The sequence below is a fragment of the Agelaius tricolor genome, unplaced genomic scaffold, assembly GCF_023055355.1.
Source record: "Agelaius tricolor isolate 1412-34295 unplaced genomic scaffold, bAgeTri1.0.p SCAF_8, whole genome shotgun sequence".
Classification (NCBI taxonomy): Eukaryota; Metazoa; Chordata; class Aves; order Passeriformes; family Icteridae; genus Agelaius; species Agelaius tricolor.
The window spans coordinates 39,468,042-39,495,933 of record NW_027269268.1 but is presented as its reverse complement, the minus strand read 5'-3'; the positions used below and the strand labels follow the sequence as shown (position 1 = coordinate 39,495,933).

At 36.7% G+C, this 27,892-nt stretch overlaps 1 protein-coding gene across 1 annotated transcript; it reads right to left on the bottom strand.

Moving 5' to 3' along the window:
- Window positions 1-483: 483 nt before the first annotated feature.
- YIPF7 (Yip1 domain family member 7) lies at window positions 484-15,758 on the bottom strand. The gene is made up of 6 exons (XM_071432712.1): window positions 15,676-15,758; window positions 14,102-14,218; window positions 12,754-12,920; window positions 10,270-10,415; window positions 5,679-5,860; window positions 484-1,689 (listed from the first exon to the last, which is right to left on the bottom strand). Exons 2-6 carry the CDS (start codon window positions 14,215-14,217, stop codon window positions 1,527-1,529), a joined length of 774 nt encoding a protein of 257 aa, XP_071288813.1. The 5' UTR covers window position 14,218; window positions 15,676-15,758; the 3' UTR covers window positions 484-1,526.
- Window positions 15,759-27,892: the final 12,134 nt, after the last annotated feature.

The window sequence follows — 27,892 nt, the reverse complement described above, 5'->3', positions numbered from 1 at the left end:
TGAGTTGTGATTTTTTTAAGGAATTAGCTAAGTATACATTATCTTTTGTTTACTTCTCATGACCTCTAGTCTGAACTAGTTCTGCTGGAATTCAGTAAAATGAATTCCAAAATGGCTAGCATAAGAGTTTTTAAAAAAATCCAAACCCAAACATGACAGCAATGAGAAATATTTTTACCAAAGGCTCTTGCAATTCAGAAAGAGAATCCCTAATTTGAGGACAAACTGATCATCTAATTTACCTCTGAACTGAAAAGGATTAGGAATACAATTACTTTTGTGTATTCTTGAACAGGTTTGCCATACTAAGCTTCTGCCTAAGTCCTTGCAGAATCAGGGCCCTTTGTCCCAGAATCACTGGCCTGATGTCTAGGAAGAAAATATTTTTTAAACAATTCAACAAAGAATTCAAAACAATCAAATGAGGATAATCAAGATCATAAGAATATACATCAAGAAGAAAGGCACCATAAGACGCTGAAGAAATAATCTGGTACCATTTATTTCCCTCACATTTCCATTTATTTCATCCATTTACTTTTTCTAGCTCCTTCTACCTTCATTTTCTCTTCTACTTCGTACTTAGATTTTTTTATGTTGTGACTGCACTCATCTCCAATTCCTCTTGATGGCTTGATATTTCTAATACTATATTTTAAAATACCATCTTGTGCATTCTGTACTTTATTGCCATTATAGAAATGTTTGGTTCCCCTAAAACTAAAAACAGGAAATAAATTTTTGAGGGGTAGATGAAATGATGGAGATTTGTATTTTGCCTGTTCAAATACAGTTCTTTCAGGAGACATTTTTAGGGGTTGCCTTTACTTTGTTTGGTGCTTTCCTGCAGTTACAGCAGGCAGTGGTTTAGTGAAAATTTTAAAATAAAACATTACTGTGCATTAAACACAGTATAATGATGTTTTGGACACCAGCACCTCTTAAAAAGAAAAAAACATGACAACATTCCTAGGTTCCCTCTGTTGTATCAGCCTGCTCCTGGCCAATTCTTCAATGTCACAAAACTGGGTCACTCAGTCTTTTGTCACAGAAAAAACCTCAAATCCAAACATACAAATTCTGGACATTAATTAGTAATTATATAAGATGACAAGGTGGTTTTTTAAAACAAACAACTATGTATTTTCACTTGATTTACAATGTCCATTAAATATTTACATAATTGCATTCTAGTTACTCTCTAGCATATGTATTATATTATAAATACTCAGAACAGGATTTTTAATTTTAATTATAATTGATTTCTTTTTTTGCACTTTTACTACCTTCTCAATGTAATTTCTTTTCTTTAAGCTGTAAGACTGTCAAAACACCATTATTTTATGACTATCTACCTGCTAGCTTGATTTTTTATTTCATTATCAGCCATTAAGAAAAAAACAGTAAATCAGAGAATCTAATTTTGTAATGGAACTTAACTCTAGGCAATCTGAAAATAAGTAAATAAACCCTTGTCCCTCCAACAACCATAAACAGATTGTGAGAAGACTACCAGAAAATACATCTCAGAAAACTGTCAGAAGTGCAAAAAGTCCATAAAGTAAAGCACATGGGTATGCAATCAGGAGCTGCTGTCCTTCCATAGCCAATGCAGACGTAAAAATTTTGGAGGCTGACAAACTGCACCATCCAATAATAAACAGAGCTAACACAGTTCCTGGGGTCCCCCTAGGAGAAAACAAAACAAAACAAAACAACACAAAAGAAACATGACAGAGTCCACACATTACTAAATGTAGCATCAAATCTTACCAAACTTAAGTTCATGTCATTGGTAGGTAACACCCAATGGAAGAACCAAGAACTAACTGACATAATCAAAGTCAAGCATGAGAGCAAATGAAAATTGTAACCACAAACAGAAAAAAATATGTTCAGCCTGGATAAAAGCGTCATCAGAAGTACTGCTAAGAGCACTGCACATTTAAAAATAAATCTGGGCCTCCAGCAGATGCAGCTGCTTAAGTTTAATATTAAATTTAGCCAAGTTTATAACACAGAGAACAGAATTTAAGGGTGCCTTAGACACTCAGGAGAGGCTCTGAAAGACTCACACCAGCTGGATGGGCAGAAAGGTCTCCCAGGAAAAAGCCTGACTGGCCTTTTAAAAAAGTGAGCACACTAAACATAAAGTAAGGAGTGGGAAAAGAACCACCAAGGAAAAAAATTTTGCTTATCTCGGCATCCTTCTCTGCACATTGAAAGGACTGTAAGTTTCCACCCTACCTCTTGGTGACAGCTGAGCCCATTTGAAGTTACACTCTGCTCCCTTCCAGGAGAAGGGAGACCTGGAGAACTGATGATTATGGGACTATGGTTAAAAGCCCGCTGAAATACTCCTGCAGATTACAGAGGGCTCACTATTAAACCCTGTGGGAACAAAATCTTGCCAATAAATAATGTTCCACATATGCTTTATTTGAACTCTATTTGCAGCCTGCTTCTGTAAAATGCATGAGATCATGTGCATAATACACTGCTGAAGCACATAATGAGATAGCTACTTTATACACTTTAGCTGTGTCAGTCTCAAGGACTTGGAGAAAGACTAAACCTCTGCCTCTTTCTAAAGGCCTTCCTGGCTCCTCACTCTTCCAAATCATCAGCATAACAGAAGCACAAGGGAAAAACTGACTGTGTATACATACTCAGGTAGGTCCTTTTACCAGAAATTATCTCCTCTAATATAATTATTGCAACTAAACCATGATGAATAAAGCTGTCCTTATGTAATTGACTTAGTTTACTTAATGCATTCACATCCCATAAAATAGTTGATTTCTTAGCAATCCAGTCACCAGGCCAATAATGTACTTGGTGTTGCCAGCTCTTGGGCCTTTGAGGCAGGAAGGAAAGAATTGATTACATGGTGACTCAGCAACTCATTGCAACTTCAACAAGTTAAAAATAAAACATTAAAAACCATGTGATTTAATATCCTCAGTTTAAGTGTTTTTTAAACCAATATAGTGGCATTTAGAGAAATTCCACTGGGCTTTGCAAAGTAAGTTGCTGGTCTCTCCTCCAAGAAGATGGTAAGTTGCTCACCTAAACAGTGAGCCAGAAATACAGAGTTGGCAGGGATGGCTCTTTGAGCAGGTAGGCTGGCAGAGGGATGGGCTGCAATAGGAACATACTGTGCAATGACAATTTTCAGCTAACATAATGACTCTTAGGGGGCTGTCACAGTGCGGCATAATTTAGAGTTGTGGCTGCTCTGCCTTGCACTGAAGCCCAATGGCTTCTCATGGTTTGTTCCAGGACTGGCAGAGAGCAGGATGGAAAGGTGGCATAAAAATCATATGGGAATCAAGAGTACCTCTGTGCACTTACAAATTCAGTCCTCAGTCTAACAATGTGATACTGCTAAAATGAATGGTTTGGCAGAGAGCTTTCTGTCTGGCATGTCCATGAGGGTCAAATACTCTAGATGGGAGAAGGGCAAAAAGCACAAGTCATGCTTACAGTGGCCAAGACGACTGGGCCTGTACTGGTGTGAGATTGAGACAGAGGGACAAATCTGAGTGGACCCTTTCCACTTCTCTTTCTCTCACATCCTCACATCCTGCAGATGCTGTCACTAAATGGGTTCTCTGTATCAGCTGGGTGTAAGAATTGCTTTCTTCATGCTTACATTAACTTCCTTCCCTGTTTAGTTAAGGAAGAAGCTTTATCATCCTGTTTGGGTATTTGATATTAAAGAATTGTTGCTTTCTGCAGGAAAAAAGTCTATTGATATTTCTCCCAGAAAAACAACCTAATAGACTTGGGCTCACACATGAAAACAGTATAGATGGACACAAACAAATCTAGTTCCATGCAAATTTGAGTAAGAGAACTGGTATTCTCCTTGGTACTATTCAGCACTCCAAACGTTCCATATTTTACTTTATTTATTTACAGGGAAATAGCTAATCATGAAAATTGAAAATTATTAGATTACTATGTATCTTTGCCATAGATGAGTGCATTATCTTATGTATACTTTTGGTGAAAAAAAATCCAGATTGTTTCTTTGAACTTTGAAATAGAAGTAATGTTTTTATAAATATTTTTAAAAATCATAAATGTATTGCTCTTTCTTTTACCATTTAAAATATTTTTTAAAATTAAAAAAAATGAAATGTATGTTGGATTTTAAAGTTGCCACTTAATTTTAATAGCATGTTTGCAATAATTAACCTTGGTACTTGATATGCTCAAGCAGTTTCATAAACCAAATGAGAAAGGACTGCAGAACCCTGTCAATAGGTACTTAATGTTAGCAATTAATTTCAGAAATACCAGTTCGTTTTTGTCAAGGCTATCACATTTTAGTATTTATAGATCTTCAAAAGATGGGCTTTCTGTAAATTCACAGCATTTTACAAACGTGTAGTATCTGCCTGGGGATTCCATGTACAGAAAACAGTACCCTGCACAGTTGTAACAGCTGGTTTGGAATTCACCCCATCTGTCTTATGATTATGTATCTGCACATTTTATTAGGCTGGATTATTAAACAGGTTAATCAAGAAAATATGGGAAGTGTAGGAGAACAAAGAATAAACAGCTTCTTTAGTGTCATCATCCATCTTAGCAAAGACAGCTCAGAAACACTTTAATACATGGGATATAGTCAGGTTAAGCCATCATAGCTTCTCAGAAACATGCAACAAGAATTTTTTCCAAAAATTCATTCCACCATATAATTTCCTTAAAATATAAATAAATAAATAAATAAATAAATAAATAAATATGTTAAATAAATATGCACATATGTAAGAACAATGCTTTTCCAAAGAAAACAAACATGGGCATTTTCTCGTTCATTAGCTGTTAGGTTCCATATGTTACAGACTGGAGAGTTAAAAATATGAGAGAACAAAAAAGACTAAGGAGGGAAACCATCATTAATAACATGTTAACAATAGACAAAAGCACTGCTCAAGGCCTTCAGGCAAGATCAGGAACTTGCTTGTACTTTGCGGTGTGTGAACAGGGAGATAAACACTGTGTTTCAAAGGGTTTCCTGAATGAGGAGAAATGAGAGGCTTGCCAAAAAGTTTCCTAATCAGAGAATATGACTGAACAACCCCCCACATGTGCACAGATACATACATCACTACACATTTGGTTTTTCAAAGTATTCTGGTTTTTTCAGGCTTGCACTAGGCACAACTATACCTCAGAATATACAAGTCTACTTATATCTTGTCTGAATTCTCCACATCATTAAGGGTAAGTTGCCTATTTCATTCTGTCCCACAGAAGTCAGTAGGAAAGTAAATATAAAGATGGGAGGCCTGATGCTATGAACAAAAAAGAAGCAAGAGAACCAGCTATATAAACCCAAACTTCAGCAATTGCTTTTAAAATTGATACCTGAGTTTGGCTCTGCAAAACAAAAATCATATCTGAGGCTGCTGCAAAAATCAAAAGCACTCTCAGTCCAAATAGAAAGAAGTGGAATTGAAGACTCATCAAAATGAATGCATACAGCCCTCTCAAATACAGTCCAGTTTTGTCTGCTTCCACCTATATGTACAACCGAATTGGTGTTACAGTTTCAGAAACCAAAATTTACTACGCAACCACTTATGAAATGTTTTGCACAACAGCAGCCACCTGACTTCCTGTCCTTCCCAGGATTCCCATTGCCATGGGCCGGTACTTACTGCAGTGAGAAGAGAACTGCAGCAGAGGACAGGATGACCATGGGCAGCAGGCAGTAGCCCAGCACACTTGCAACACAGCCATGAGAGACTCCTGAGACGCTCATCAGGTTCAGCAGGGCATGCATGGCAAGGCACCCGATGGCACTCATCCCGTACACGTAGCCAAAATGAACTTTCCCTGCCTGGAATAAATAAGAGGAAGCATGAGCTGGCAGAAGTGAGCAGTGATCACTAAGTGCTAGCAGAAGACAGATTTAGGTTTAGGTTTGTTACTTCTTGCTGTTGACACTCTCTCTCTGCTTCACCTGCATCAGTTCAGTTGTGAACCACAGACGATACTTTTGAGTGATTTTTGCATAAAAATAATTCCAAGGTGCAATTGACAAAATGTGCTTGTTGCTAACTTAAAGTCACAAGGCTGATTGTGAGTCTTACTGTCATTGTGCTCTGAACACAACTGGAATTGGTTGGGAGAGTTGGGAAAGTTTAACTGGCAACAAACTAAGAAGAAATTATAGAAAGCACATTTTAGTCATTAAAAATCAGTTTAGGCTCAGGAAACATTTTTTCAAGAAGTGTGTATGGGGCTGTGAAAAAGTGTCCTAAGTAACATGATGACCCAGGTTACCTGATGTGCTTCACATTTTATTACAAACCTTCAGCTATAAACAGGTCTGCAAAAAATTGGGAAAATTTTGCTTAAATTATGGTGGTTTTCAGGGCAAAAGCGACCGGTTTTTCCCTTGACTACCATGAGAAGGATACATTTCTGTGCCCAGACCAACACAACATGTTCATTTCAACATAAAACTCAGCGGTAACTGTCAGCTTATGTTCTTTTTCTGTTCTAACAAATGAAAAAAGTCCCAGATTTTTTTCCCTTCTAGGTTTTATTCCTTTGCTTGAATTTATTGCCTGTGAAAGGTACCAGCCTGGCAGCCTGGAGCTTGATGTTTTCTAATTTATACACAAAGCTAGTAAAACAGGCAACTGTGGCCACAGCACCACCAATTCCTTCATCTCCTGCCATCATTTTGAAGGATCCCTCCAGGCATAAGGGCATTGTTCACTCCCCAAAATAAACCATCACAAAAGACTGTTAAATATGTTTTTGTCTCTCTTCAAGCTTCTAACAAATGAAATGTTGAAAGTTGGCTATGCAATACTGTCATTTTCACATCTGTATATGAGAAAAACATTCATAAATCAGAAATCCATTTTTTTTCTTGAAACTTTGAATCCTAATGATAGAATGCACCTGTGAAGGAGAAAGTTCAGACTTGGAACTTAACCATTAACTCAGAACCATGGGGGGCCACTATGCATCACCTTCCTGACACATAATAAGGTGTATGTACATACATAAAACACAAGTGTGTTTGTTCATACACACACATACAAAATCTATATGTTGCACACACACCATATTTTATATATATATATATAGGTATATATATTGCATATGATAAACCACATAAGACTCAAAACTAATAGAAGGTCTCAGTTTCCTAATAATGCTGTGGCTTATGGTTGGATTCTGTTGTGATGGATTAGGTGGAAACATTGTTGAAGCTTTTATCGTGTTTTGTGATGCTTGCTAGTTTATCTCCCATGATGGCTAAGGAGGATTGAGAAGACCTCTGACTTTAATTATCCCTACATTTTAATGAAATATGGGGGAAATCAACTTTGAGGACCCTTTTCTGACCTCTCTTTCTGTATCCATGCATGTGGAAACTGATCACTGGATGCCAGCAGTATTTGAGCTGGACAGACATAAAGCAGCAGTATGGAGAAGGCCTGCTGATGACACAGCTTGGAAGTCCTGATGCTGCAGGTTGATGGCAGCTCACCAGCTCTCGTTGGAGAGCAGTTCATGAACGTGAAAGGCAACCTGAATTAATAAGACCTGACTTTACATCAGCACCATTATCCTGTCTGCACTCTCACCTGGCTCACTGCTGAGCTCTCCTCTGCTCCCAGTCCTCAAGGTTAAGTCAGGTACAGCCAGGTTGCCTATATCCTTCCAGCATCCTGGCCTTTTCCCCATTTCTGTCTTCCACCATAAAGATTCATCTATTTCTGAAATCACATCATAAGAAATCTTCCTACTTAGGTACAGACTTCTTCTGCTGGCATGTGCATACTAGTGGTATAAAATAATCAGGGAAAATTGCTTGAACAAATAAAACTAATGATAACTAAATAAAACAGTACTAGATCAGATGATTATCAGCTAGAATTTCAGTCATTAAAGATATACAGTAAGTTTAACACTCACAATGGTTTGGGGCAGCCTTTGCTATACACCAAGTTCTGTCTCAAAACAAATGCATCAACTACAAGATATATTTTAGACTGTTTCAGTGTATATGACTGTTCTACACAGCACTATTTATTTATTAGCTTAGTTTAAGATTAAAAAAATTCCTGAGCCAGAGATGAAGGAGGCACTAGCACCAGCAGCTAGCTGAGATCTCCAGTTGGTGAAATGTTGGTTTTGTGGTGCAAGGATATAAGAGAAGGAAAAAAAAAAAGCAGCTGAACATGTTGGTTCCGATTTTATTCCTGCTTAACATACGTGAATATATTGACTCACACACACGGGAATACTCCCTGTTCACAGTGATGTAAGCAAAACCAGAATCAGGCTTGATTAGTCTGACAGGCTTTGATGAATGGAAACAGCTAAATTTGTCCTGTGGAAGAAGCAAGGTTAGCAGAAAGTCAGACTTTGTGTTCTTGCTTGCATCTGCCTGGAGTGGGTACTACCACTGTTGGCTGGAGAGGATGGGGAAATCTGATTTCATTCAAATGACAGAGTAGAATGCAAAGCAGCTGAGACTTGGGCTTCTGCTAAATTTGGGGCTGCCATTGTTTCTCTATCTACAATGGAGCTGCCCTGTTTTACACTAACGTGAGGAGGAGCAAGTCCTGCTGCCAGGCTAGCAGCCCTTTCCTCTTTTTCTCTGAAAGGACTGCTACCCTTTGAAGAATATCTTTGCATAATTTTCCATAGTTAAAAAGCTGAAACTAAAGAAAATGTATACATTATTTTTAGAAACAAGCTCTCAACCAAATTATGTTTCTGGTGCTATCAGAAGATACTTACTTAAGTACAGAAGGATATCATAGTTTACACAGCTGAAGAGACATGTTAGTATTCAAATACATCTGAGATAAAATGGTAGCCTGAATTTCTAAGATAAACTTGAAGGCTTACTGCTGGGAAGTTATGGAACAAAAACACTAGATTGTGTCAGAGGTGTTCTGCTGCCCTAAAACTGGAGCATTGAAAATACTTGGTTTTCTAATGACACCTAAAATGCATAATATCTCAGCAAAAGTATGATAATTAAAGTAATTTATTTTAATAATAATAGTTTAATATTCATTATAGCTGTTGGCTATTCAGGGAGAAAAGTCAACAGGAAACATTTTTTCCATTCTTTCTTTTAGCTTTCCTTTCATTTTCTTGATTATAATTAATTCAACTTTCTCTTTTTACTACCCTCATACATTTATTTCTCCAGGTGGAAAATAGCCTGTCTTCTCTAGCTTCCCACCTTCTTTTCCTTTTATTCCCTTTCCTCCTGCCCTTCCACCCTTTTAAAAGATTTTTATTTTTATAGGAACATAAATAATAATACTACTTGCCATTTATATAGCAGTTTGCACATTCAAGGTACCGCACTGACATTACAAATTGAGTAAGAACTTCCAAGAATCTTCTGATTCAGCACTATTTATCACAGAGGAAATGGAGAATTAGAGCCCCTTTCCTTTCACCTCAGTTGCAGGGCAGTAAAGCCCTTCCCAGAATGGTCCCACCTTACTGCTGTCTGATGAATTGCTGTTGGCAGTCAGAGCTGTACTTCAGCAACACTGGAGAGCCCTTGTTGCCAGGGATATATAGATGAATTTGGAGTTCTGGACAGCCCTGTTAACTTTCCTCCTGTAGGAAAGCTACATTCATACAGAAGAAGGAGGTCAAATACAGGCTACTATATTTTGTTAAGCAGACAATACAGAACAAAGAATATAAAAGAACTAGAAAAATTTATAGGAAGGCATTGCAAATTTAGGGGGTGGGTGGAAAAAGACTGTTTCAATTTCTTTTTTCTCTAATTATTCTAGTTGTATAAAGATTTTTTTTAGTCTATCTGTCTCTGCACTCTCTAAAATAACGTTGAAAGAATATAATTCAAAAAAAGCAGCAAGAGTGTTAGAAAAACTGGGCTGGCCTGCTATTCCTTTTTATTCCCTCCTTTAAAACCTGTTCAGAGCCTTTCCAGATTATATATGGCACAGATCTGTCCTTTTGTTCAAATTAAATCCCACCCTAAAATTGGTGTGGTCTCCTCTTTCCACTGGAAGTAATACATCACTTTACCTGTGTCACCTTTACATTACATTTAAATTTTAAGCAGGTGCTTTGAAAGTAGGAAGAATTTTTAACACATAATCCCAGAATAACTGGCAGCAAATGACTCTTTTTATGCTACTACATCTTCTGCAGCTTCACACTCATTATCACCTAGGCATGAGCTTGTTAGAAAAGAAATCCCTGAAGATTTTTTCGACGTCCTACCATCAGCAATGTTGCTCCAAGGGCCAAACAGAAAACCATAGGTCCAGTGAGGTCTGTCTCATTCATAATGCTGCCATCTGCAGGCTTCATTGGGTTTAGAACTGTTAATGTTTTCTGCCATATATGCTCAAAATTGATCCCAAGTTCTGCAACAAGAAATTTCAGGATTTTGTTAATTGCTCACAAGAAAAGAACACTTTTACAAAACTCCATTAGACACCACAAAACTACAAACAAATGCTTCAGTGAAGATAATATTGTAGGATGACATTTTCTGTATTAGGAACATAATGTCCCTGCTATGTACTCAGTATATTTGAGAGTCAGCTTTCATTCTAAATTGGAATATTAATGTATTAAATCCGATTTTAGTCAGTGAAGCAAAAAATGGCCTCAGCATTTTTGAGTTAATATTTGTTTTTCCTATATATAAACCACACATATCTAATGCCACACTAACATAAATGTTGAAAAACACATTAACAATAACTGCAGAATTTAAGATACTCTGCAACACTGAGGACAGAGATATATGCTTTAATTCTGGAAAATCTGACAAGAAATGTGTCTTAAGTCTGAACTGCCAAAAGCACTTAAAAATGACATTTGTTCCTTCAAGGCAAGTTTATACTACTTTATACAGTGCTTTATAAGCTTGGGGGTTTGTAATGTGGTTGTTTTTTGTGGGTTTTTTGGGGTGGCGGATATTTGCATTTAAAAAGTAATTAGTGAGACCCCAAGAAACAAAAGAATATTTTGTCCCATTAAAGGTGATGGGACTCCTGCCCTTAACTTTGCTGGGGCAAATCTTTATCTTGTAACTTCTGGACAAACACTTTAGCTTGCACAAGTAAGCATCTTCCCTGAGATTCTCCAGTAAGGGGAAAATTAGGTTCAGATCTGCTGCCAGAATGGCTGAGACTGACAATGAGTTAGATCTGTTAGGAAAACCAAGTCTTTACCTTGTTCCACCTCTCCATCATCTTGAGCTCAGTCAAAACATTGCATATATAAAGCTATTCTGCATTAAAATGTGTGGTTTTGTTCAGATTTATATGGTACACAGACAGGAATATCTCTAAAGCCTTGCAGATCACAAGCAGTTGGATTACAACATCCTTTTCCCAGGGTGAACCACATGGTGAGTTAAATGGTTGGGGGTTTTAGAGGTAGAGATCTAGCAGTTATCTATATCAAACAGAATGATCTTGCTGGCTTTAAGGCAGTCGTAGTCCCTTCTGAGTAGTAAAAATTCCAGCTGCCTTCCAGTATGCAAACTAGCAGGCTGAATATGCTCATTTTATATTATGCTGAAATAATTACAGACAAATTCTCCTTTTTATTTTTCCTAATACAGCACAAGTATTTTAGTAGCAACAAAATCAGCCACTAGCATTAGAATGGTCAATCATCATAAAGAACGGCATTGCTCATATAGTTAAACGATCAACTAATTGAAACTGAAAGCAGCTTTCTCAATTCCTTCCCCACTGAAACAAGCGACTTAGCATCTGCAAACTGCTAAATCTATAACTAGATATGCAAAAGAGGATGATTATCCATCTTCATTAGTTATAGATTTTCCAATATGTATGGAGGAATAACGCAAGAGTGGAAACAATTTTTGGAAATGTGAATGAATTCAAAACTATTGTTCTGCTGTCATCTAGCGGTGGCACAGTATATCTGCTCTAGGCCACAAGGTTGCAGGAAATCCAGGGCGAATTCGAAGGAGAAAATGCAGATTTGGCTGCCAGGAGTTTTGGCTGAAGCTCACAGGGTGAGGCTTGCCAGCTCTGCTGCAGTTTCTCTAGTGAGTTCCATCCTCTAGCTGGCAGAGAAAAGTTAGAGGCACCCCCAGAAATCCTGCCTGTTATCTGTGGGATTTGTTTTGTTATAAATACATATTATAATATTGGCTTTTCACATATATTAAAATGGATTTTATATGTGCAATGTCAAAGTAACTTTGTTATAATGATATAGTTTTATTTATAGTTGTTAATTAAGCTAAGACATAGTAGTGAAATAGCTGATAAACTTGTGTTAAAATACCTGCTTAGATAACATCCAACGAACATATGAAGAAAACACCTGCTACAGATATGCCATCTATCAGCACTCACCATCTGAAGACAGTGTGAGGCAGAGCCAAAATTGAAGATAATGATAAAAAAAGACTAAAAGCACAACCAAAGAATACACATGCTCTAAAAAGGCAAATCTGAAGAGGAGATATGCTAAACATGTAAACTAGTTTGAAGGAAAAGTTTACTATGAGTAAGAGTCCATGAATATGCAAGAGGCTGATGTAAGGGACAAGGTATTTAAAGGGGGTCCCCGAAGATAACAGTGTGCTCCTGGCTGAGTGCCCTGCTCCACCCGGCCCCAATAACCTTTGCTCTGCAGTCCTTGTCTCCTATTGTCCTTTATTAAACTTTTAAAATTTTCACAAGAGAGTGAAGGTGTTTTTCACAGTTTTACCTTCTAGCAAAGGAGGTTCCTCGTCAAATCCATCCACGTAACCAAGCTGAGAAGGAGCGCCGGGACTGCAGGCTGGCTGCAGAATGCTGCCCGAGTAGCTCTGCGGGGACAGCAGCATGTCCGATGGCACAAACGCCCCGCCCGCGGGCTGCTCTTCTGCCTGCCTCCTAGGACAAGGAGCAAAGCACAAACTCATCACTACACTGAGAAACGTCTGTTATAGATGGATAATGAGATGACTGGCTCTCGCAATTAAGGGATAATTATTGTGTGAATATTAACAAAAGCTTTAGTGATGTATAGTTATGCTATTGCAGTTTAGATGTCCTCTGTTTTCTCCAGAGTTCCCTTTTCCCCCCTGTATTGTTGCCATCAGACAGCTGGGGCTGTCTAGGACAGATAAAAAAAGAAGGTGTGCACACGTGCCCCTTCCCTGGGGCAGCTGGGAATGGAAAAGTTTAGGGGCTTGCTTAGGGGGTGCGGCATGGCAACACCTGATCTCCAATCCTGTTACAAGAAAGCAGCAATCCCCCGATAAATGGCCAAGAAGAGCTGACTGACAGACTTTGGGAGGGGCCAGGGCTGGCTGATGCAACCCCCAGGGGTATCAAAGACTGAGCATCCATCTTGAAGATGAACTAGTGATGTGATATGCACAAGGGCAGTTCCCAGCGCTGCAGCTTTTTCCTTATGTAGTCCTTTTGTTGTATTTTTGTTAAGGTTTAATAACCTTCTTAGATTTTCAAAGTGAGCAGTTGTTGCTCACATGTCTTAGAGCTATTCACCATGTTCCACCTACTTTTCAGCTATTTTCAGTGTGAGGAAGCTGGAATTTTTCTGGGTCCTGTCCTCGCTGTGGGTAATAGGAGCTGAGCTGTTGCCCGTGCCTTTGCAGCTCCCTCTGCAAGCGGGCAGAGCTCCTTGCCGGGCCCCTGCACCCACCGCACCTATCCCACTCCCACACCCAGGCACTTGGGGCTTTTTTGCCCAGCAGCCTGGCCACATTCCTCAGACCCATACTGCTAATGAAAGAGCCATACATTTAAATTTTGTCCTTGAATCTCAGAAGAATCCTAAAGAATTTCCTGCAATATGCGGCCTAAATTTCACATTAATAACATGAAGCTCAGTTACTCCTGTCAGGTAAACAAGCTGTAACACCTCTACTAATAAAAGTAGCACAAAATCAAATCCTTTAAAAAGAAAAATTCACTTATAAACATTCTGTTCTGCCTTTCTGAAAGTTTAGATGATGTCTTGAACTTCTTTCCTGCTGCTGCAAGCCCCAAAGCCGGCCCCAGAACCACCATCTGTTGGAGAGGGAAGCTGAAGCAACACCCACACTTACTTTCTGCTTTCACAGAGGTTTTTGTCTGAGCCATAGCTGTTGCAACCTTCTTCCTGGTCCTCTATGGTATAATTAGACTGGTAAAAGTCGATGTGAAACTGCTCAAAACTTGACATTCTGGGTAGAAAGAATGATTGCAAATATCATAAATAGCCTTTACAACAAGCCAAAATCTATGTTTTGAACTGCCCTAAACTTAAATTAAAATAGCAAACTGTAAAGCCCCAAACTCAAGAGAATCTTTCTGTAGAAGCTCATGATCATTTGGAAGTGACAAAAAAAAGACCATTTAATTCCTTTAGCTGTAACAAGAGGAATTAATCTGCTTTTACTGGAAATTACAGTATATTAATTTAAAAGTGGTATATCAGACTTCCTATCTCAATATTGTTACCAAAAATAATGCAATTTTGAAGGAACATATATATCTACAAAATATTTTTTTAAACAGTTCATTTTCCTACTTTCAATAAAAAAATTGTGACCATATCTCAATGTTTAAAAATTAAGGTTTTAGGAAGTACTTTGGATTTCAAAAACAATTACTATTTACAATGTTTTGCGATATTATATATGACTGTCATAAAACAATAGGAAAAAACCCAGATTTGTTTACAAAATCTGTGATTTTTGTTCAAGGACACAGCTGGCACATCAGTGGTAGCAGAGGAACATTCTCACAGGCCAGTAACATGACTGGTAAAAGACAGCATACTGGATGATTGAATTGGATCAATGATTGGATGATTCTTCAGTGAAAAGACATGCTAAAGCATATATTTCCTTCCTACTGCATGTGTTTCACTACTTGGCTAGCACTTAGGTAGTTAAGCCCTTAAAACCCACAGAGAAGTTACATAACCTGACTGGAATCCATAGCCATATCCAACTTACTTAGATTTTCATGTGAGATATTCATCTCTCCTAACATTTCACTTTTTTTTTCACTTTCGTCCTCATTTCCAACTTTCCAAATGCCATTGGCAAAATATGCTTTGGACCTCAGAGTTATTCTTAGAGTTATCTCAATATTTATCAAACACACTCTGCTTATGGGAAAGATCTTTGCAAATGTCTTTGTAAGATAAAAGTGATAAAGATTACTATTTCATCAGGGACCTTAAAATGCTGCATATTAGAATTTCTGATTTTTTTTCCCATTATCAGTCTAATCTTTGGGGACCTATTTCCTTATTTTACCTAGAGTTCAAAGTAGAAATTGCTCTAATGTTATTTTCTTAACTCTTGATCAATTGTGCAGGTTTTCAAAATAATTTTTACATTTTAAATGTGAATTAATAGAAATTAATTTACCAAGATATTTACTGTGGCTTTATTTGGAATTGCACACCACTTAGGCATTCTTTTGATGAAGATTTCACACAGGGCATGTTTTAAGAAACTTTAGTTGGTAGCTCTACCTCAATAGTTCAATTCCAGTAAGTATTTAACGTCCTTTGCTGTCACTATACAGAATGAAATAATTGCTTAACCAGGCATGGTTAACTCTATATAACCTAGTTCAGAAAAGATAAATTTATTTTCCAAAAGAATTTGGAGTTAAGGTTACTTACATTTTAAGATATTTGGTGAAAACTCCAGTCTGTTGAATTTACATGTTGAAGAAGACCTAAAATATCCTCTTGCTTCAACAGGGATGAGCTTAGTGCTATTTATAAGATTCTAAATTTGATATTTGAACAGATGCACATGAAGGAAAAAAACCTCACAACCTGTCAATATCAGGGCCAGCATTTAACAAGAGCTAACAACAATGGGCAGAGAAGGGTAGGAACCTTTGAGGAAAAATGAACAAAATCAACAAATATTGCTTCATATATTTCAACTCAATAATCTAGATTCCTTCTTAAGTAAGTATTTATGAAGATCTTGGTGAAGCCCTCATTAGCTAAGCTGTTGGACATTAAAAAGGGTAATACTACCTGTTAAAGCAGAGGGCTGAATACACTTATTTGAGGGTGTGTTTCCAGCAGCCAGAGCCCTGGAATGGCTGTGGGATGCTCCCTGTGGGATGCTCGCTGTGGGATGCTCCCTGGGAACACTGTGGCAGAGGGAAGGAGGGAAGGAGGCTGAACGCCCTGCTGGGCCAAGTGCCTCTGCTGGTCCAGTGCCAGGGCCCTGTTCTCCAGGCACATCCCCCTGCCCCACTGCTCCTCCAGGGGCTCTCTCTGTTTGCAAAGCTGTCTCTTGAAGTGCAGTACCCACCACGCCAGGATCAGTGCAAGGAACCTCTGTTCCATAGTCCTGGCTACTAGGAAACAGCAGCACAGGCTGGATTTTTAAATAGATTTTAAACTTCAAAGATGACTTTTCAATTTACACCTGCTTCTGTTTGACATACTTGACTAGCCACAAAAAAGGCTGCTTTTTTCACTTCTTTATTTATTGGGTAGTTTCCAAAAAAGCACTTGGGCTGTTAAATTTAAGGAATGCAACACTAAATTATATGTATTATCTGATAATAAATCTATGCCTCAGGTGCATATTCAATCCTGTGATGTTGAAGGCCAAATAATTCCATTTCATTAGCAGAACAATGATGAACTGGTAGCACGACTTACAATGTTATAGAAGAGTTATACCATAGCTGCATTTTAAAATAACTTAAAATGAAGTTTACCAAGTTTTTACTCAGTAAGTATGTCCTAGAAAGAATTCAGAAGTAAAGAATGAAAAGAAGAAAAATGTAACATTTGATTCTGAAAATTAAGGGTAATCTAACTACAGCAGTTATCACAGCTATTGTTAAGTCTCCCTCATATTTTGCTATTTCTAGAGTACCAGTTCATGCAGCTACGTCCACCAAGGTGAAGTTTCATTTTCAACTCTTAGCAAACTGCTAACCTCTATAATGTCTGATCATCTCAGTTTAGATAAAATGGCTTCATCTTGTTTATACCGAATCCATGGGGTGATATGATACAGGATTAACTTCTGTCCCTCAGGAACGTAATTCAAAAATTTCTTTTTAGGAATGGAAAAATCCTGATTTGCCTGAGTTTTGCCTGTTTATTTAAACTATAAAAGTGATTTGATTACTTTTGCTACTTTCTGTTAGAAATACAAATATACATACATCTATACAAAAACTGGGAATAATTATCAGACAAAAAACTTTCCAGGAGGAAGTTTAAATAGGAAAAAATACAATGAATTGTATTGGAACATGGTCAAATAATACTTTAATAGGCATTTAATATACCACAGTTAGACAAGAAAGTTACCTGTAAATCAAAAAGAGAAAAAAATTGGAACTTAAAATTGAGCCATATATATTTCTCTCCTTATATAAAATTATCATATAACATATCATTATGATACATATTATACACAAACTATACACATATATTACATTAATATCCCTGTGGATATACATGTATAAATGGACACATACAATACAAAAATAGAAAATAATATTAGTTGGAAATGAGAAGTAGATGATCAAAAAAAAAAAAAAGAAGGTAAGTTTAAGTAGTTGACAGGAAAGTGACATGACTGATAGAAATAAGGACTGCCCAAGTGCACTAAAAGCAGACAAAATCATACTGCTACTGCCATGCTCCTATCAGATGTAAAAATAAAAGTATCAATAAAACAAAAAGACAGACGCATTTATTAGAAATGCTAAAATCACCATTTTAAAATTCTGCACCTAAAAGTTTTAGAAGAAATTGTTAAAACCTTTCTATTTTGTTGAGTAACAAAACAACAGGAAAGTTTGGGAAGATCAAAAATAAGTAAACATGCTATCTCGTAAAAGGCTAAATAAGATGCCTTGAGTAATTATAGGCCTATTCCTATGAGATTGATCCTAGCAAATTATGGGCTCAAATAATAACTAACTGCATTGATGAATCCAATCAACATGGGCTTTTGGAAACGAGCTCATTTCAAAGTAATTTATTTCCTAACAAGATTTGTAGTTGGGAAGGGTAACCACCGATGACCCGTATTTATACAAAGCCTTTTACTTTATTTTGGTTCAATAGATATGTAACCATCCCTGCTTAGTGTGACACCCATTACACTGATTAAATAAGTGCTATCTGATGTGTCTCAAATGTAATTGGGAAAGAGGGGAGGATTTGCATTGATGCCTTTCAGGACAGAAGCTTTCCAAAGATCACCTAGCAGACACTCAGGTATGTCACAGGTACCTGATGTTCAGTCCATCACTCAGAGACCACACTAGACAAGGCTGTCACAGATGCATTAACATAAAGGAAAAATAAAGTATTGCACTTAAAGCCTTTAGAACAGAGTTTGAAGGTAACTTTACTTTCTTTGAATGGCAGGTACAGAGGATGCTAATAATCTACGGGGAAGATAGTTTGGATGAGGTCTAATCCTCAAAGATGAAAATGAGAATTTAAGCTGGGGGATACAAAAAAGATGAAGAAAATTAATGAAAAGTGTGAGAATTTCAAGAAGAAATTCAAAACTTTTCTTAAAGGTTAACTCCTAGGTCTTCATTTACCTACTTTTTCCCAGCTTTCCTGAAAAGGAAAATAGATGCAGCAAAAAGTGAAATGTCATCCCTTTTCATAAGTTTACATTTTCATTTTCAGGTTTCGTTTTTTATGAAATGGGATGACACTTCAACTTTTTAAAACTTTCAGGTGAGCATTTTTTGAAAAAAATAATAGAATTAAATGAGATTAAATGGGAAAAGATAGAAAAGACTATAGAACTCTGGCTTTAGACTCAGCTATGTAACCCTACATTTATTACTCAAAGTAAGCTGATGAGTATGGCAAATCCATTATAATAATTAGTCAAAATTTTATAGTTTTTTGAAATGTAAAAATTGATCTTATTAAGGATTAATTCAGCAAGCCTTAAGCTTAATTACTTACATTTACAGGCCCCATTAATAATTTCATTAAATGGACATTATTAAAATGTGCTCCTAAAGAAGAGAGGAAAATTTAATTGCCAAGAAATATACCATTTACTATAAAATAGGGCGTTTTTTACCAAATTAATTACTTACATTATATAAAGTGGCTGCATAGTGAATTTTATGACTCTAACATAGCTATTGCAAGAGATAAATTCTTTCCTGTAACCGGTCTTCAGAGAGTGGATAAGATGCAAATAAAAAAAAAAGAGAAATCTGAAGCTATTAGTGTTTTCTTTTTTATGCATAACAAGTTTGCTAGACTTGAACAAACAAGTGAGAAGTTACAGGTTCCTGCATGAGTAATTGTACCTATCCATACCCATTACAAATCAAACACACCATTCTCCTGCTAGTCATTATTAGGAAAAGACAGTAAAACAGAGGGCATCATTATATCACTGCATGTATCTGTGATTCACTGACAAGCTGAATATTAGAAGCAGTTCTAGCTGTGCTCCCTCAGAAAGTATGTGGAAGGGTGGTGACATGCTGAGAGAAGAGCAGGGGAGGTGTGTGTGGAACAGGCTCCATCTAACAACAACCAGGTCAGGTCCTTGGGCTGGAGAAGCAATCCTTAATAGGGGCTCATGAAACTGTGTGACAGGGACTGCTGGGTAGGGAAAAGCTGGGGCCTCTTTCTTCTGTAAAACAAACAAAATTCAAAAGGTGTTGAAAACTAGGAAAAAAAAGGTTCATGAGTGACAGACTGCTGGAAAGCCATGTCAAAGAAAGTTATGCATGTTAAATATCTCTATGGATCTGGAACAGGTCCATGAAAGTTAAAACAACCAAGAATTACTGAATGCATAAAAACACTATGCAGCTCAAGAACCAATAAACAAGAATTAGTAGAAGACTAGAAAAATATTTATGGGAAGAATTCCTGATCATCCTTGTGTATTCAATCATTGTCATTGTTAAACAGGGAGTTCCTGTTTTGACTTACATGACCATTCAAATGCTTTATGTTTGTGAAGGAGGAAAGCAACACATAAGATTACAGATTAAAATCCAACGGGGAAGAAACTCACTGCAGAAGACCATAACATTTTTAATTCTCCATGGGCTGAATTTTCTGACTTCCAACAATTACCAAAACACTGCTTTGTATGACTTCTGTGATACCTTTCCTTCAACTCTGCTTCTACTTCTGATTGGAGTCCTTGTTCTCCTACCTCTGTTGTGAGTTAGCTGACTTCCAGTTTCAGATTCATAATATATATCTTCTCCATCCAGACTTTTTTCTATCAGAAGCACAAAAAACCAAAACCAAAACCAAACCAACAAACCAATGAACAAAACCACAAAAAAAAAATCCCCTTCAGATGAAGCTTTTTTTTCATGTATGAATCACACACAGGAGCTGGTTCCCAGCTTAATTCTCTAGTGTCTAATAAGCATGAGGGATGTTTTTATGTTTTGCTTAGTGTAGGTACCAACAAAATTTCTTACCTCCTAGTAGTTGCCCATTGTCATGATATTTGTAGAAACCTTATCAGCATTAAGAGCTCTCTCTCTCTCGTTCAACATATTAAAATTACCCAACAAATTCAAAATTGTTGTGGAGAATGCCAAAACAGGTAGATAAGAAGCATGGTGCAGCAATACTTTGTCCTTAAGAAATAAAGGTTTGTATGAATTTGAAAAGATAGCAATAAATAAATAAATCTCACTTTATTAATTTTTCCTTTTTTTTTTTTCTTGTATCCTTTCTGTTGTTTCACTCTAGCACAGTTTCTTTCAAATCTTCGTTTTCTTGGGGACAATCAATATATAGAGGCATATAAATTACAATATATATTTACAAGTACAATAGGTATGTACATGAACTCAATTTGAAAAAAATTACAATTAAGGATATAGAATAGAAAACTTATTTCTTGAGGTAAACTTGTTTGAAGTGCAAGTATCTAATTATATTGGCTTGCATTAAATAAATTTTCAGGAATACTGAACCAATAGTCAATGTACAAAAAAATGCAATTTTTAAAATATTTTGTTGTTGTGGTAGGGCTTTTGCTCAATAGAACGTGAAGGGTCTTGTGCAGGAAGGAGATATCATCACTGGTAAACTGAAAATGGAGTTTGGCAGCCTTACTAACTATTTATTTAAACAATCACAATAAAGATATTCAGCATTTCAGAAATGTGTTGCACATCTGCTTTTCATGGGCCTCTTGAAGTAACAAAACTGCAATACTGCATCCTGCATAGGCATAGTTATTATTCCCAAATTGAGCTAGGAACAGCAGATATGGCAATATTTAAGAAAAAAAGTTTCTTCTCTGTGGAGGTCATGAAGCTCCTAAGGGCAACTGTAATTATTTCTTTAGAATAAGCAGATACAGACTGTGTAAGCTATAAAGGTTTCAAAAGTGCAGTTACAGCACTTTGTGTCAATAATCTATGGATCACAAATTGCCTAAGGGGAATGTTAACTCCATAAAGTGAGTTTTACTTTTTTGGAAAAGCATATAAATGAATTTGGCATCCTTAAAGGGCTTCTCAGGCAAAATTTCAGCTTCTTGTCTGTGCCCAGAGTAATTATGTATATAGCAATACAGCCATGCTTGTAACCAGATGAAGAGCAGAAAAAAGATGCTGGCGATTTGTAAAATTTGCAGTAGACCTGTCAATATATTTGCTATTTTGTATGATTTTACATATGTAGTGGTCTCATAGGACAGAAATGTTAAACTAAGAGAAGGCCATAGATTAAAAGCCTTTGTTGCCTGTTTCTATTTTGCTCTGACAGAAGGGGAGGAAAGGGAAGAGGAAATAAATCCAAATCTTGGAAATAAAACTAAATCACCAGCTAAGCATTTACTTTTAATTAAACTGGGCATCCTGATGAATTTCTATTTGGCTGAATATATTTTGACCTTGCCCAGACATCAGACGGATCCCACACAGATCCCACCTGCTACTAATAGAAAGGAAGGGGCTGGAGGCACAGGGTCTGTTCCCTTGAGTGGCCAAATCTGTTGGGGCAGGCAGAATCTTCCTGGGCCCAGCCTAGTTTGAACAGGAAAAAGATACATGAGCCACATTTGTTTAGAAGCAAATTCCACACACTCAATGCCAAAATGGAGAGGCAGGGATCCCTGAGCCCAGGATTCATCCTAGCCAAGGTCATCCAGGGTGCAGGCTTGTTATGACACAGAGTGTACACTCAGTTGTAATCCAAGCAAGGGATTAGTGCCACAGTCCACACTGTGATTAAAGACCTTATATAAAGACCTTGCTGCTTATAAATTTGCAAAGTCTTAAGTATCTGGGATGAGACTCCCCATATGTTTTATTTTCAAGGTGAACTAAATTCAGTGAAAAAAATGCTCACTGTTTTCTGAGAATCATTTTAGAAGTAACTAAAAAAATATGGTTATGAAATTAAAAGCATTTGATCAGGAATGAAAATGAATGAGCAGTATAATTCAAATTACATTTGTACATAGGATTTCACTCCTAATGTTTTCAGACTTCATTTCCTTAGCCTAGGTTTTATGTGTTGTTACTCTATATCACAGTAGCCATTGTAAGACAGATAGAGAAGACATAGTAAGACAGATAGAGAAAGAAGAAGAAATTTACTGGCTAAAAGCCAACCTCAGACATTCCACCAACAGGGAGCCAAGGTAATTGTCTTCTTCTCAACATAGAAAGATTGTCAATGGAATAAATAAAAGAAAATAAATACAACTATAGTTGTAGAAACTTGAGAGTCAAAATTCAGAAAGGAAAATTGTTTTCAAAAATGCTTATTAATTTTTTTTAATTGCTCTCTACTGTTATCTTTATTTTAACATGAAGATAAGTAAAGAGAAAAAAATTAAAAACCAGTTCTGCTGAGATAACTAAGAAAGGAAAAAATGTTAATGTTGATAAGATTTACTAAAGTGCTTGCTGCATTCCACTTTACTCCTTTTAAAACTCCTTTCTGAAAGATAAAATGGAAAAGACACTCATATATTTTACTATTAAACAATTCTTATTTATTGATACAGAATGAAGAAGTAGCCAGAAATATATAATGTAATTTTCAAACAGGGACATTAATTTATTGCGCTGGACAAGTCATAGAATATAGATACTGCTAGCTCACAGGAAACTTATATAGACCAAAAAGTTAAGTACATGATTCAGAAGGTGTGTATTCTTCTATTGTCATTGAAAATAAAAAGCAAGAATACAATTATCATTCACAAGATAGTGTGTTTTGAAAATCAAATCCTCAAAGCTGTGCTTTTGAAATACCTTTAATACATATGTCCAATATGAACAATCCCTTCTCTTCTGCTCAAAAATATTTTCTTTACTTGCAACTCTTTTCAGGCAATAACCATCAAAAAGATTTTAATTGTCTCTTCTCTACAGCTGGATGGATCTAGTTTTCTAATACAGCCAACTTAATGAGAGAGAAAAGCAATTAAAATTGGGATTAATGACCTTGGCCTGATCTATGTCTGGAGGGAACTGAATCACAGCAAGGTACATGGATTGTGTTCCTCTAGATATGGTTCACATGGCTAAATAAATTTTGTTGTCATCCTCAAGACTGTCCTGGTCATTGGGACCTCATTTTTAAACAACAAAGTGCTAAACTATCTTTTCTGTTTCCAAAACTAAGCTCTTAAGAAGAGATGGCATACCAATGGAATTAAAGAGGATATAACAAATGTCAAAAAAAAGGATGAAAAGTATGGAGGCTGGAATTCTTCATGCTGGAAAAAATGACAGGAGGGACATGATTGAGCGCAAGAGGAATGCACTGGAGGCCCTGGCCAGGCCTGTGTGTTTCCAGCACCTCCTGCTTCGGCTGCTGAAGGAAAAATACTGTTCTGGGCAAAGCATTCATCTCACCCAGAAGGGCATTTCTTATGTTCTTACTGATTTCTAGAGTTGTAAGTTATCCTAAAGTATACATTTAATCAATGGAAAGATGGAGGTGAGTCGAGTCTAAAGAGTTTTGGAAAGTCTTTTTCTATTATACATATGCAGAAATTCAAGTGAGGCCATTTTTTTTATGGATAATGAAATTAGCCATATTAAGCTCTATATACTGTCTTTGATTTTTTTCAAATTTAAGGAAGGCTGGTGTTCCAATCAACCTCCATCCTTCCACTACCCCTGTACAGTGTATTGCAAAGTATGCATTGGGCTGCCAGGGGTGACCAATGCTTCCTTGAGAGAAAAACCTAGCAGCTCCCAGTCCACTAAAGTGCTGAGAAGTATGATATGGCTGTGAGGGCAGCTGAGATGGTGGGAGGTTGATGAGGAAACATGGCTTTTGCCCTAGGCAGGCCCATCAGATATGGGTTCTGCAGGGGGCAACTACATTGCTGAGTACCCAGGCCATGCAGTCACAGGCTGGCTAGCTTTCCTTTTTCTAGAAAACTGGAAATTTTTAACATTTTTTTAATGTGCTTTGTCTATTTTGTAAATGTCTTTTATCTTTTTGGAAATTTTATTTTCTAAATATCTTAATTTTCTTGTTCCTATACTCTCAAGTTCCTACATTTAGTCAGAAACTTCTTGAAGCTGGCTGCACCAAACCAAAGACTAGTTTTAAGAAAATGTTATTTCTTTGCTAGGCTGTCATGGGGAAGTACTGAGTCTCTGAGACACCCATACTAGGGAAACAGAAGGACTGCAGTATTGTATTTCCACAAATATTCCCAGTTAATGCAATTGTTTTATAATTACTAAATGCAAAAAAAGGTTAAACCTCAGGCAGAAGATGGGCAGGAGAATTGAATGGATCCAACCATCGAAGAGGAAAGACCTGTGGGTGGGAGAAAAAGGGAGACACAGACATACATTTATGCCATAGCATGCCACACTTCCTGTGGCACACAAGACATTCTGTTACAGCACAAAGTCAGGGAACTCATAAAATGGGGACAGATAGCAGACATCTGCCTTGGAAGGAAGCCAAATGGACAACATACTGCAGCAGACAGAGACTGACTTATTTACAGCAACAACAAAGGAAATACCTATTTCCTTGAAGAGCTTGGAAGCAGGATTTGCTCAGACTTCAAACAAATCAGGCCAAAAGGCCTAGGTCTCAAAGAAAACGAAAAGATGCCAACTGCTCAACAGGCTGGAGTCGTTCAGAAACTGTCTTTTGAAGGTGGAGCTGGACCAGGGCCACTTCACAGGATTGCTGTCAACATAAACTCTAAATACACAAGTTCATGGAAACAGGGGGAGTAAGTTCCCCTTTTTTTTTTTTTCTTTTTAATGGGCATTCCAAATTAAATAGTTAGAACTAATGTTTTTCTGACTATCAAAGTGAGTGGTTACTAGGTTTTCCTCTTCTTGATGTTAGGTTTGTCCTTCTGTAAGGAGACCTGCCTGTCTTGCATGACATCTCAAGGACAAGTAATAATGCAAATGAGCTATTTTCTCTGTAGACTCTCACCCTTCATAACCTTATTCTTTTAGTGCCATGGGAAAGGAGCTATAGGAATAGGTAAAATGGATTGATCAACACATCACTGAGCAGACCTCTGGCATCCTGAAAATGTGTCTTCAGGCCTTATATATAATAGGCAAGGCATACAGCATATTACAGTTTAGCAGCAATCTTTATTCTCACTGAAGCAGAGGTAATTAAAATCACCACATGTACAGAGGCACTTGCAATTTAATATCAAAGGCAAACTTGGGACACACATACCCCACACCCTTCCTTGCTCCAGATTTAGTATGAAATAAGACAAAAATGTGGAAATAATTATCACTTTGATGCTGCAGGTGCTGTACTGCTCAAAACATCTATAACTAGTAGGTACTCATTTTCATGTACTGCTGGTAGCTGAAAGATATTGCTGCTTCACTAATTTACCCTCTCTGTCTGAATGAAGCTGTATTTTTTAACAAAAGTCTTTATTTTCATACATACAGCATTGTTTCAATTGTTTGCTTAAATAATTTTTTTTGCTGATTTCTAATTATCATTGAATCACTTGATTTTAGGCATCTATTGTGATGATATAGATGTAAAATAGGTTTCATACAAAGAACTGAATATTTTTCAGGTTAGCTCACAGTTAAGTGACTTAAGTGACTTAAGTTTGTTGAAAATCCCCATGAGAAAGCAGAATCAGAGCCACTAATCTGGGAAAATTCAGGTCCATTGAAAGTAATCTAGAAAAGTAATGCACTTCCTCCACCTTGGTAGATGATAAATAAAATAAATGAACTATGAAAAAGATAAAGAGCATTTTTTAATGTTTATGAGCCCCATTCTTAAAAATGTTGCTATTATTTTTTAAAAGTTTAAGCAGAATATTTATTAAATTGTTAAAAAACCACTTGTGATAGACCAAGGCACATTTTTACACTGTACAAACCAGTTATCCGTGCACAGAAAATCAATCTTTTATAGTTACAAGCCAATCTTTTGCCTTTCCTATCTCTGTTTACTCATGCCTAATTACAGAATGTCTCTTGCTGTATTCCTATTAAATATTAACACATAAATAATGGCTGTACTATAGAAATAGCACAGCATTAACTCAAACAGAACATATTTAACAAAGGGAAAGAGCAGAAACGGTTCAATACTAAATAAGCTACAAAACTTTGGTCAGTATCATATAGAAGGAAGAAAATACAAGGTAAATATAATATTCAGTTAACTCTTTTGTCATTTACCTAGTCAAGACCTCCTAAAGCATAACAATCTCACAATTACTGATGCACCTGCTAGGATTTTTAACTAGTTTTCTTTCACTATACCTTACAACTATTAATGGCTTTTTAAAAACAAAAAAGGTGTAAAGACAATGTTTTCATGAGGCCTTTTAAGATGTTCTAGAAAAGTACTTTGCTGACCTTCATCTACTTACACTAACAGAAGGCAGAACTACGATGTTAATCAAACTATCTTCTTCACCATGAATCAATTATTAGTGGCCCACATGGCAAATCTGGGTTCATTAATTCTGTCAATACCACTTATGTTTTACAGGGGGGGAAAGGAAATGGCTTTGGGGGAAACAAAAACTATTTTCATACCTTTCTGGAAATGACTGGGAAATGAACAAATGCAGAGTAGCATTCTACAGCTGGGATTCCTTGGAGAATGGCTAAGGCTTGGCTGCCTTGACATGACAACTCCAAAACTTTGATTTTTTGTTTTGAGAGAATAAGACAACTGTTAACATTTTAAAACAAAGCAACTTGCTTTGTTTTAAAAAACGAAAGGACAAAAGTATGGGCCTAGGAGACAGAGCTCCAGCTACAGTCTAGAACAGCAGCAATAGCAGTGCCCAAAGAGCCTCAGAGCACTCAGCAAAGACAGAGGCCACACTGGTTCAACAAACCATTAATCTTAGAAGGGAGGAAGAGGTATAAGAAAAAAATAAGCAAGAAATGAAAGAAGGTGTAAGGTGGCAATAATTACTGTAAATAAGGAGATGAGAACTACAGATTTTTGGTAAGAGAGTTCTTTAGGAAATTTAAAGATGATTCATTGCCAACTCTAATATTTTCAGGGAACAAAATCCATTCCTCAGGAGAAAAAAACCTCCAATCATATTTATGCATTGGGGGTGATTCACCTTTTAGAAGAAAAATAATGTTTATATTATTAATAGAGAACACTTTTTTTTTGTCAAAATCCTATCCAGCAACCTTTATATATGTAGTCACACAGTAAGGAGGGTTTAATTTGTTATTCTAATAGCAATACTAGAAAACATTGTGTGGTTCAATTTTAAAATAGCTGTATCCAGATAATTTGCATACAAAACTTTTAATACTGCCTGACAAGCTCTGTGAACCATTAACATGGCTTTCCAGCAACTCTTGAAATGCTGTCAGTTCAAGAACAGTGACAGAGAGGAAATGTGTTTAAG